We start from the raw sequence: 12,726 nt of genomic DNA, 5'->3' as shown, positions 1-12,726 counted from the left end.
AGCTGAAAGTTTAGAGGGACGGCCAGGTCTTGGTAGATTTGCAGTGGTCTGATACTCCTTCCATTTCAAAATAATCGCTTGCACAGTGCTCCTTGGGATGTTTAAAGCTTGGGAAATCTTTTTTTATCCAAATCCAGCTTTAAACTTCTCCACAACAGTATTACGGACCTGCCTGGTGTGTTCCTTGGTCTTCATGATGCTCTCTGCGCTTTCAACAGAACCCTGAGACTATCACAGAGCAGGTGCATTTATACAGAGACTTGATTACACACAGGTGGATTCTATTTATCACCATCAGTCATTTAGGACAACATTGGATCATTCAGAGATCCTCGCTGAACTTCTGGAGTGAGTTTGCTGCACTGAAAGTAAAGGGGCCAAATCATTTTGCACGCAGCACTTTTCATTTTTTTATTAGTTAAAAAAGTTTCAAAAAAACAATAGATTTCGTTCCACTTCACAATTGTGTCCCACTTGTTGGTGATTCTTCACAAAAAATAAAATTTTTATATCTTTATGTTTGAAGCCTGAAATGTGGCGAAAGGTTGAAAAGTTCAAGGGGGCCGAATACTTTCGCAAGGCACTGTGTGTCGGTGTGTCAATGTCCGCCTATCGGATAGTGTCCGGGCTGTACTGCACAGGCGCAGCGCTTACGCAGTACGGGGGGACAAGGAGAAGCTGAACATCTCCGAAGAAGAAGAAAAGTCCAGGTTGAAGCACCACCATCCAAGTGGACATAGGGTTGCAGATAGTAAGAGGGCCCCTTGCGGGCTTCCTTCGCTCGCCACGCTTCGGGCACGGCCTCGCTACCCTCGGCTTTTTTATATTCTAACTCTATGTCCACTTGGATGGTGGGGCTTGAACCTGGACGCAGTTCGCAGGCGCCGTTCTTCTTCAGAGATGTTCGGCTTCTCGGCGGACACTATGTGATGGGGGACGGTATCTGATAGGACACCGGCACCAAGCCTTCAGTAGCAGATCCTTTAAGTCCTGTAAGTTGGAAGGTGGGGCCTCCATGGATCGGTCTTGTTTTCCCAGCACGTCCCAGAGATGCTCGATTTGTATGAGATGTGGAGAATTTGGAGGCCAAGTCAACACCTAAAACCTCGTTGTGTTCCTCAAAACCCATTCTTGAGTTCATAAGACCAGGCCACCTTCTTCCATTTCTCGGTGCTCCAGTTCTGACGCTCATCTGCCCATTGTAGGTGCTTTTGGGTGTGGACACGGGTCAGCATGGGCACCCTGACCGGTCTGCGGCTACACAGCCCCCCCATACACCAACAAACTGCGATGCTCTGTGTGTTCTGACACCTTTCTAGCAGAACAACAGAAGTTATGGCCCCAAAAGGAGGAGACCATATAACATAAGAATAGGCTGACCTTGTAAGGACCCATATTGTGTGGTCAGAATGGGCCCCTTACACAGACACACAGGAGGGACGTATTACAGTATGTCTGATATAAGTTTGTAACTTGCCGTTTCTGCTGTTAACACCATCACTGGCTGATGTTTATAATATCATATGCAGAAGATCAGTCTGTTTGAGAGTTTTTCTGAATCCATTTAACATTCTGCCATTTTGCTCGGCCCCGATAAAGGGGTTGTGGGCCGTTGGCTGTCCTTCACTCTTCTTCTTGTTATCAGTTGAACAATTAAAGATCTCAGACTCTTATGCCGCGTACACACAACCGGAATTTTGGTCGGAAAAAGCTCTGATGGTTTTTCCCACAGGATTTCGCTCAAGCTGTCTTGCCTACACACGGTCACACAAGAGTTCTCTGAACTTTCGACCGGCAAGAACGCGGTGACGTACGACACTACGACGAGCCAAGAAAATGAAGTTCAATGCTTCTAAGCATGTGCGACAAATTGTTTCCGAGCATGCGTAGGAATTTTGCGCATCGGAATTTGTACAGACGATCGGAATTTCCGCGCGGAACTTTTTTTCTGACCGAAAAGATTGAGAACCTGCTCTCAATCTTTTGCTGGCCGAAATTCCGCCAGCAAAATTCTGATGGAGCATACACACGATCACATTTTCCGACCAAAAGCACTTATCGGACTTTTGCTGGTGGAATTTCCGATCGTGTGTACGGGGCATTCTATTTTTTTGGGGGTCTTTTTCATTGACCTATTACACTTATAATCTCTGACTGTCGGGTAGGTAACAAAATGATAAAAGTATGGTGACTGTTCCATACCTGCATCTGGTCCGGCTGAATGATAAACCCTTTCTGTAAATAGAATTAATAATAAATAAGTTAATTAGCATTTCAGGGAGGTTTTGAAAGGAAACAAATATATCAATGTTACATTATCTTCTCTGAACTGTACACAGAGATCTCCAAACACAATGGTCTAATGTATTCACACAGATGAGGGTGGAAAGGACAGGTGGACAAAGGTGGAAATGGCGGGTGGACAAAGGTGGAAATGGCGGTTGAACAAGGGTGGAAATAACATGAGGACATGGGTGGAAATGGCAGGTGGAAAAGGCAGGAAATGATGGGTGGTCAAGGGAAGAAATGGTGGGTGGTCAAGGGTGAAAATGACGGGAGGACAAGGTTGGAAATGGCAGGTAGACAAGGGTGGAAATGGAGAATGGACAAGAGTAGAAATGGTAGTTGGATAAGTGGTGGAAATTACAGGAGGACAAGGGTGGAAATTACAGGAGGACAAGGGTGGAAATGGCAGGTGGAAAAGGCAGGAAATGATGGGTGGTCAAGGGAAGAAATGGTGGGTGGTCAAGGGTGGAAATGACGGGAGGACAAGGTTGGAAATGGCAGGTGGACAAGGGTGGAAATGGAGAATGGACAAGAGTAGAAATGGCAGTTGGATAAGGGTGGAAATTACAGGAGGACAAGGGTGGAAATTACAGGAGGACAAGGGTGGAAATTACAGGAGGACAAGGGTGGAAATGATGGGAAGGCAAGGGTAGAAATGGATGGAGGACAAGGGTGGAAATGATGGGTGGACAAGGCTGGAAATGGAAAATGGACAAGAGCAGAAATGGCAGTTGGGTAAGGGGGGAAATGACAGGAGGACAAGGGTGGAAATGGCAGGTGGAAAAGGGAGGAAATGATGGGTGGTCAAGGGAGGAAATGGTGGGTGGACAAGGGTGGAAATAATGGGAGGACAAGGGTGGAAATGACAGATGGAAATGGAGAATTGACAAGAGTAGAAATGGCAGTTGGATAAGGGTGGAAATTACAGGACAAGGGTGGAAATGACTGGAAGACAAGGGTGTAAATATCAAGTGGACAAGGGTGGAAATAATGGGTGTAAATGGTGGGTGGACAAGGGTGGAAAAGGCAAATGGCCTTGGGTGGAAATGGCGAATGGACAAGGGTAGAAATGACAGGAGGACAAGGATAGAAATAATGGGTGGACAAGGACTGAAATGGAAAATGGACAAGAGCAGAAATGGCAGTTGGGTAAGGGTGGAAATGACAGGAGGACAAGGGGTGGAAATGGCAGGTGGATAAGGGTGGAAATGGCTGATGGACAAGGGTGGAAAAAGCAAATGGACAAAAGCAGAAATGGCAGTTGGATAAGGGTGGAAATGACAGGTGGACAAGGGTGGAAATGGCGAATGGACAAAGGTGGAAATGGCGGTTGAACAAAGGTGGAAATAACATGAGGACAAGGGTGGAAATGGCATTTGTATAAGGGTGGAAATGATAGGAGGACAAGGGTGAAAATGGTAGGTGTACAAGGGTGGAAATGGCAGGTGGTCAAGGGAGGAAATGATGGGTGGTCAAGGGAGGAAATGGTGGGTGGTCAAGGGTGGAAATTACAGGAGGACAAGGATGGATATGGCTGGAGAACAAGGGTGGACATGGCTGGAGGACAAGGGTGGAAATGGCAGGTGGTCAAGGGAGGAAATGGTGGGTGGACAAGGGAGGAAATGGTGGGTGGACAAGGGAGGAAATGGTGGGTGGACAAGGGTGGAAATGACGGGAGGACAAGGGTGGAAATGGCAGATGGAAATGGAGAATGGACAAGAGTAGAAATGGCAGTTGGATAAGGGTGGAAATTACAGGACAAGGGTGGAGATGACGGGAAGACAAGGGTGGAAATAGCAAGTGGACAAGGGTGGAAATAATGGATGGAAATGGTGGGTGGACAAGGGAGGAAATAATAGGTGGACATGGCGAGGTGGAGAATGGACAAGAGCAGAAATGGCAGTTGGATAAGGGTGGAAATGACGGGAGGACAAGGGTGGAAATGACGGGAGGACAAGGGTGGAAATGACGGGAGGACAAGGGTGGAAATAATGGGTGGACAAGGGAAGAAAAGGTGGGTGGAAATGACGGTTGAACAAGGGAGGAAATGAAGGGGGGACAATAGTGACCATGGCGGTTTAGTAATGAATCTAAACATGGGTGTGACAATCCCGATACGGGGAAAGCTGACTTAACTGTGAAAATAAATCTTCACTTACAAAATCGGTGTTCATTCTTGTAGCCTGAAGAGTCCATCGTGATCCCTGAAAAGTAACAGATATAGTTCGCTATGTGAATGTGTGGACTGCTGCCAGGGTGTCTATAACTAAATCTAATGGACAACTCGATCTGTTGACGAGCGCTGGGACCTTACATATCCCCCAACTCAGCTGACACCCAATGTGATGAATGCATAATGAGATACTTTCTCTGGGAAATCGCTGTAGACCTGCCATTACCGGGCAGTGGTGTTCAAAATTTTCTAGGGACGCGCACAAACTGAAAAAAAAAAACATCAATTGCAGCCTCACTGTGCCCATCAAATTCAGCCATCGTGTCTATCAAATGCAGCGACTGTGCCCATCAAATGCAGCGACTGTGCCCATCAAATGCAGCCACTTGTGCCCATCAAATGCAGCCACTTGTGCCCATCAAATGCAGCCACTTGTGCCCATCATATGCAGCCACTTGTGCCCCATCATATGCAGCAACTTGTGCCCCATCATATGTAGCCACTCGTGCCCATTAAAATGCTGCCAGTTGTGACCATCAAATGCCACCACTGTGTCATCAATTGCAGCCATTGTACCCATGAAATGCAGCCACTTATTCCTATCATATGCAGCCACTGTGCCCGTCATATACAGCCACTGTGCCTATCATATGCAGCTACTTGTGCCCATCAAATGCAGCCACTTGTGCCCCATCAAATGCAGCCACTCATGCCCATCAAATGCCACCAGTCGTGCCCAACAAATGCCACCACTGTGCCCCCTGCCCATTCACTGTCTGCCCGGTACTTACCCAATCTTAGTGGTGGGTCAGGCAGCGAGTGACGGTGGCGAGCTGTGGGACGGCTCCTGTGTCCTCCATGCTTCCCCCTCCTCTGTTGTTCCATTTTGCTAGGTGTCCAATCGGAGCACCTCTACCTTCAGCCAGTCAGGTAACAGGTATTAGACCCGCGCTACACGATTGGCAGAGAGGCAGTTCAGTGTTAGAAAAGCAAATATTCATTTGCTTTTCTAACACATCTGGGTGGACTGCGAGCGCAATGCTCTGCGCCTCCAGTCCACCTTTTTTGAAGCCTATTAGAGTCTATGGCTCTAATCAGGTGCTTCAAACCCCCCCGCTGCTGTAATTCAGGCACCCTGCATCCGAAAAGGAGTTGGAATTGCCTCTGTTTTTTTCGATCAGCTTGTTGGCTAAATACTGACCCATCTATAAGCGTCTTTACTGGCAGCTGGATGATGTCATCAAAGTGACCCACATCACATATAAACCGGGCTGATCAGCATGTTGTGTTTTTTGTATGCACCCCTCCCCCATAGTCAGAATTACCTGCTGGTCGTAGAGAGCCCAGAACATCGGGAGGGGGATGTACAGGAAGAGGACTTTGGTCACCATTTTCACTTCTGTGATTGTTTTTTTCTGGGGGAAAAAAAAAACACTTGAAATATAAGGGGTCTACTCTCCCCTTGCAATGAGGATTCTGAAAGTAAAATGTTTCTGATTGATTTTAAACAAGCCAACGCGCTTTGAGGATCGGCACCCCCTTCATCAGGGCTAAGCGACAATGGAAAGGTGCATATTGTACAGCATCAGATGAAGTGATCCACTACCTGGGGTGAATATCGAGTAAATGGGGTTCCTATTTTTATTTTCCTGCATCTCCTGAATACCCTGTACCAGGGGTCTCCAAACCTTCTAAGCAAAGGGCCAGTTTACTGTCCTTCAGGTAAGTAACTACCCCTGGAGTAAACAATGCCCCAACTTTGTCAGTAAGAAGAATTGCTCACCATTGTTGGTGTGAATTGTGCCCCATCCTTGGTGTCATTTGGCCCCATCCTTTGTGTCACTGGGAGGATATGCCCCATCATTGATGACATTGGGCCTTATCATTGGTGTCATTGGGAGGAATCGTGCTCCATCCTTGGTGTCATTGGGAGGAACTATGCCCCATCATTGGTGACATTTGGGCCTTATCATTGGTGTCATTGGGAGGAATCGTGCCCCATCCTTGGTGTAATTTGGGCCTCATCGTTGGTGTCATTGGGAGGAACTATGCCCCATCATTGGTGACATTGGGCCCTATCGTTGGTGTCATTGGGAGGATTCATGCCGCATCGTTGGTGTAATTTGGCCCCATCATTTGTGTCATTGGGAGGAACTATGTCCCATCATTGGTGACATTGGGCCCTATCGTTGGTGTCATTGGGAGGAATTGTGCCCCATCCTTGGTGTCATTTGGGCCTCATTGTTGGTGTCATTGGGAGGAAATATGCCCCATCATTGGTGACATTGGGCCCTATCGTTGGTGTCATTGGGAGGTTTCATGCCGCATCCTTGGTGTCATTTGTTCCCATCGTTGGTATCATTGGGAGGAACTATGCCCCGAACTATGCTCGTTTTTCAAAACGCTCCTTAACCGTGTTATTCGTTAACCAAGGTTCCCCTGTATTTATATAGTGCCATCAATTTACCCAGTGCTTTACATACACATTAGTCCTTGCCCACAATCTTACTATCTAAGTTCCCTAAACTCATATTCATAGACATGCTAGGGCCAATGTAGACAGGAGCCAATTAACCCCCCCCCCCCCCCCCCAGCATATCTTTGGAGTGTGGGGGGAAACCCACCTAGACAACATGCAAACTCCAGGCAGGTAGTGTCGTGGTTGGGATTTGAACCGATGACCATTTTGCGGCTAGGCAAGAGTACTAACCCCTACACCACTGTGCTGCCTGTGGTTGACCAAGAAAGGTCTTCGAATGTTGGAGTTTTGGTTGGATTTGTCCTAATCTTGGGTCTAGAGCCCTCCCAATATGTTTCTTTTATCCAATGCGGACCAAACTGATGTCACGAAACAGAGAAAGGACATTGAGGTGACCTATGAGCAGGCAGGAGACGCTCAACACTTACCGAATAGTTCTCGGAGGCCCAGTCCAGCCAGTGCCCCCGCTTGGGGAATTGCTTGGCGCGATGCCTCCAGCGGTTCTTGATGGCGAACTAAAAACAAGCAAGAAAAAAAAAACATGAAGAGGATTCGAATTCCTCTCACTCTGAGGAGAGATGACACCATGAACCCGATTGTGGCCAAATTATGGAGGTCCAGCTCGAGAACCCGAAGTATACAGTATTGTGTGATGAAGGCGGGCATCAATGTGAACCTTCTATAACTACAACTCCCATCATTTTGGTATCTATAATCGGCTGCCCATGGGGTGAACCCATACCACCCACTTACAGTGCCTTGAAAAACTATTCATACCCCTTGAAATTTTCCACATTTTGTCATGTTACAACCAAAAACTTAAATGTATTTTATTGGAATTTCGACCAACACAAAGTGGCACATAATTGTGAAGTGATAAATGGTTTTCAACATTTTTTTTTTTTACAAATAATTATGTGAAAAGTGTGGGGGGTGGGGGGTGCATTTGTATTCAGCCCCCTTTACTCTGATACCCCCAACTAAAATCTAGTGGAACCAATTGCCTTCAGAAGTCACCTAATTAGTAAATAGACTCCACCTGTGTGTCATTTAATTTAAACATAGCTGTTCTGTGAAGCCCTCCGAGGTTTGTTAGAGAACCTTAGTGAACAAACAGCATCATGAAGGCCAAGGAACACACCAGACAGGTCAGGGATAAAGTTGTGGAGAAGTATAAAGCAGGGTTAAGGTATAAAAAAAAATCTCCCAAGCTTTGAACATCTCGCGGAGCTCTGTGCAATCCATCATCGGAAAATGGAAAGAGTATGGCACAACTGCAAACCTAATGTAGCGGTACCCCCGTAGAGACTGCTGGGTGCTGTAGCTTACCTGTCACCCTGCCCAGCCTGGCGTTCACATCTCAGACACTCTAAGACAGAAAACAGTTGAGGTGCTCGTTTTTATGTTTTATTGAGGGGTTTGAACTCGGATAGGGTATAGGAAGTATGGGATGAGACTGCATGCTCCCAGTCCTCTAATGCGTGCCTCCCCAGTCCTCCTGACTGTGCATGTCGCTCAGCAGCCCTCTCCTGGCTGCGACCAGTTGTTCCTCTCCCTGGAGACTTACCCGGCAATGCTCTCTCCCCTGCAGTCCTCCGTTGTTCCTCCATTTGTGCCTCCTGTCCAGAACCTTCATGCTATCTTGAAGGCCTCTGTCCGCACCAAAGCTCCAGGCCCAAGGTCACCCCCCCAAGACTGGGGAGCTCCCTCAAAGACCCCCGACAGCCTAGTATTCCATCTCTAAGCTCTGAACAACTCCAACTCCTCCCCAGCTGGGCTGACCCTGGGTACTTAAAGCAGAGTTCCACCCAAAAATGGAACTTCTGCTTTTTCCCGATTCCCCTCCCTCCGGTGTCACATCTGGCACCTTTCAGGGGGGAGCAGGGAGAAGATACCTGTATAATACAGTTATTTGCTCCCACTTCCAGCGATAAATCGCCACAGATTCTGCAGCGATCTACACCATGTCCGGCCCCTCCTCCTCCCCCCCCCCAGCTGTCTTCTGAGAGACACACAGGTTCCAGAAGACAGCAGGGACCAGTGAGGGCACGCAGTGCGACTCATGCATGCGCAGTAGGGAACCAGGCTGTGAAGCCGTTAGGCTTCACTTCTTGATTCCCTTACTGAAGATGCCGGCACCTGCACCCGGGAGCCGAGGGACAGAATGGCTTTGGGTGGAGACATCGCGGGCTCCCTGGACAGGTAAGTGTTCTAATATTAAAAGTTAGCAGCTGCAGTATTTGTAGCTGCTGACTTTCAAAAAAAATTTCCGGGGGGACTCTGCTTTAACGAGGCCTGCCCCTTGACAATCCTGGGTTGGGGATTGGTTAGAGCTCCCTAGAATACCCCAGGCAGCTCCACCTCTCCTCCTCTCCTTCAAGAACCTTCTAGAAGGAGATGGGAGGCCCCAGTGATCTTGCCTGTGAGTCACCAGCCAGGGGCGGACTGACCATTGGGGCACTCGGGCACTGCCCGAGGGGCCCATGCCACTAGGGGGCCCCATGCCACTAGGGGGCCCCATCAGGGTTGCCAGCCTCAATAAAACCAGGGACAGTATGTGTCTGTGTGTGTATACTGTATGTGTGTGTGTGTGTATACTGTGTGGCCCCATAATCTCCTATTGCCGGGGGCCCCATAATCTCCTATTGCTCGGGGGCCCCCTGTCACCAGCTGCTACTCTGCGCCACTCCCAGCCCACAATAAAAATAAACAAACAGGCCTGACTGCCAGCCACGACTGCCTAAATTTACCTAACCTGCCAAACTTTCTCTCTTTAGCGCCTACCTACCTAGAGGGTGCTACACTACCAAGACTTGGCCGTCCACCTAAACTGACCAGGCCGGGCAAGGAGAGCATTCATCAGAGAAGAGCCAAGAGGTCCATGGTAACTCTGGAGGAGCTGCAGAGATCCACAGCTCAGGGGGGAGAATCTGTCCACAGGACAACTATTAGTCGTCTCTCCACAAATCTGCCCTTTATGGAAGAGTGACAAGAAGAAAGACATTGGAGAAAGAAAGTCATAAGAAGTCCATAGGAAGGATGTACTGGAAATGGAGCAACTACAAAGAAGGGCAGCAAATAAAGGGTCTGGAGGATATTATGAAAAACAAAAGAACAAAAAATATCGCGCTTGGGGTAAACCTAAAAGCTGCAACTACAAACCATCTAATATCAAGATATGGAAAAACTCAGAAAAAATTATATATAAAGTTGCGCTGAAATTACATGAAAGATAACAGTGAAAAATCAAATGCAAATTATTGAGATTATAAATCAAAAAACATCCTGTGTAAAGTTCAATCAAGAAAGAAAGTCTTTTTGTAATAAGGGACTCTCTGTTTCCAAGGAAGACCAATTGATAGGAAAATCAATCCTTTTTACGAATTCAGTGTAATCTTCTTACAAATCCAAAGCTGAAAAAAGTTTGACCCTTACCACAATGGGTGGACTCCCAGTCAATGGAGTCGTTAGCGCGAGCAGACAGCCCTCTGCGGGGTTCTTTTACGTGTAATCCGTTCCGTTGTGCTGCTAAACACGTGGATAGATGAAGATCATTCGGAAGTAATCGGCATAGATTACAACGATTCCGTACGTCCTACTTCCCTTCTCAAACACCGTAAATAGTGGTAATCCGATCTCTCTGTACGTCTGGAGTTTGTTTATAGCTCCCCAGCGAATCGTCCGATGTCAAGGTTTTTCAATACGCAAACCTGTGGTAAGACACAAACTACTCGGGCCTCTCGGCCACGAGTAGAAGGAAGGGGGAAACAAAGAAGGACTCCGATTGTGAACGTACCGTTTGACAAGCGGCAATTTTATTAAAAAATATAAAAAAAAAAATTTCAAACATACAGCAGACCAAAAATATGACAGAATAGGTCCGATTCTAGAGGAAATTTTTAATATACAATAGACCAATAGACCAAAGGTATGACCGAATCGGTCTGAAAAAAATATATATGCATAAAAAACCGGTTAAAAATAAGAACAAATATACACCCGTGCTAGGGAATATTCTAAGCGTGGTATCAGCACAAACAGCCCGACATGTTTCGTAAAAACTTACATCCTCCTGGGGCACAGGTGATATGCTGATCCATCACGTTTAAATAGCGTTACGACTAAACCAAGCCTTGATTGCGTTCGAAAGAGGTGAGGGTCGGCTTTCCGGCCGGACCAAGCCTCACTTCCGAACAGTTACCATTTTTTCGAAGGTTATGGAAATGAACCGAATCCCTCACCCCACAAACCATTGGTCCCGCCCAGGTCGCCATTTTCATGGAGACCAAAACACGGTCCGGGTCTGAAACGAAGCATTACGATTAAATCAAACCTCGATTGCATTCGAAAGAGGTAAAGGTCAGCATTCCGGCCGAACCAAGCCTTATTTCCGAACGACTACCATCTTTTCGAAGGTTATAGAAATGAATCGATTCCCTCGTCTCACAAACCATTGGTCCCGCCCAGGTCGCCATTTTCATGGAGACCAAAACACGGTCCGGGTCTGAAACGAAGCATTACGATTAAATCAAACCTTCGATTGCATTCGAAAGAGGTAAAGGTCAGCATTCCGGCCGAACCAAGCCTTATTTCCGAACGACTACCATCTTTTCGAAGGTTATAGAAATGAATCGATTCCCTCGTCTCACAAACCATTGGTCCCGCCCAGGTCTCCATTTTCGTGCAGACCAAACGCGGTCCGGGTCTGAAACAAAACCTGAGCTGGAGCTCTATTTTCTTATGGATTGAACCCATACATGAACTGCACACCTCTGAGTGGAAAACACGTATCGAAGAGTGTATGCCTACTCACGTTCGAATGGCCAACGGTGTCCAGTTCATATTAGGAAACCATTTAAAAAAAAAAAAAAAGAATCTAAATAAAAGGAAGTGGTCTGTCCTCATTTAGTTCAAAAATAAGAGGAGACACAAAAAATCTATGAAAAAAGGAACAAAAGTAAACAAAAAACAAATAAATAAACCATTCCCCCGAACAGACATATTTGTATTATATATCAATTGTAATTCATACCCCTCACGCATTATCTATAAAAGCATTAATTTCTATATCAACATTGAGTCCAAAAGGTTTAAGGCTCTTAATTTTATATATCCAACTCATTTCGAGTTTTGAAATTGCCCTCTTTTTAGGACCTCCTCTCCAGGGTAGCTGTAATTTATCGATTCCCAGGAGGGATGTTCCCCGAGGGTCGCGATCATGTACTTCCAAATAATGTTTCGAAACCTGGTGTCCTTTAAATCCCCTTCTAATGTTACCCAGATGTTCACCCAACCTCACCTGGAGGGGGCGTAATGTGCGACCCACATAGTGGAGCCCACAGGGGCAAGTTAGAAGATATACCACTCCCTCTGTGGAACAGGTTATAAATGATTTAATAGGGAAGATTTGTTTAGTATTTCCTGAACAGAATTCTGTTGTTTTCTTTATCTTTATATTATTAATGGAACATACACAACATTTATTACATTTGAAAAACCCTATCAGATTCTGAAAGAACATAGGTTTAATTGTCGGGGGGTCGCACACATTAGGCGCGATTTTTTGTCTGATAGATGGCACACCCCTAAACACCACCTGTTTTTCTTTTAAATCTTGTTCCTCATAGCCTTTGCTTTTATAGATAATGCGTGAGGGGTATGAATTACAATTGATATATAATACAAATATGTCTGTTCGGGGGAATGGTTTATTTATTTGTTTTTTGTTTACTTTTGTTCCTTTTTTCATAGATTTTTTGTGTCTCCTCTTATTTTTGAACTAAATGAG

General features: G+C 46.3%; 1 protein-coding gene across 3 annotated transcripts in view; it reads right to left on the bottom strand.

The window, feature by feature from the left end:
* The window catches only part of LOC143925107 (solute carrier family 15 member 2-like), a 113,984-nt gene that overhangs the window by 32,098 nt on the left and 69,160 nt on the right, over window positions 1-12,726 (bottom strand). For all 3 annotated transcript variants that reach the window (XM_077449722.1, XM_077449721.1, XM_077449720.1), the window contains 4 exons: window positions 7,367-7,453; window positions 5,785-5,874; window positions 4,446-4,490; window positions 2,203-2,235 (listed from right to left, as the gene is read on the bottom strand). In XM_077449722.1, coding sequence (XP_077305848.1) covers window positions 2,203-2,235; window positions 4,446-4,490; window positions 5,785-5,874; window positions 7,367-7,453 — 255 coding nt within the window. The remainder of the gene's footprint in view (window positions 1-2,202; window positions 2,236-4,445; window positions 4,491-5,784; window positions 5,875-7,366; window positions 7,454-12,726) is intronic.

The sequence above is a fragment of the Lithobates pipiens genome, unplaced genomic scaffold, assembly GCF_037356315.1.
Source record: "Lithobates pipiens isolate NorthernLeopardFrog02 unplaced genomic scaffold, aLitPip1_a1.2 Scaffold_22, whole genome shotgun sequence".
NCBI lineage: Eukaryota > Metazoa > Chordata > Amphibia > Anura > Ranidae > Lithobates > Lithobates pipiens.
This window is presented reverse-complemented; position numbering and strand designations above follow the sequence as displayed.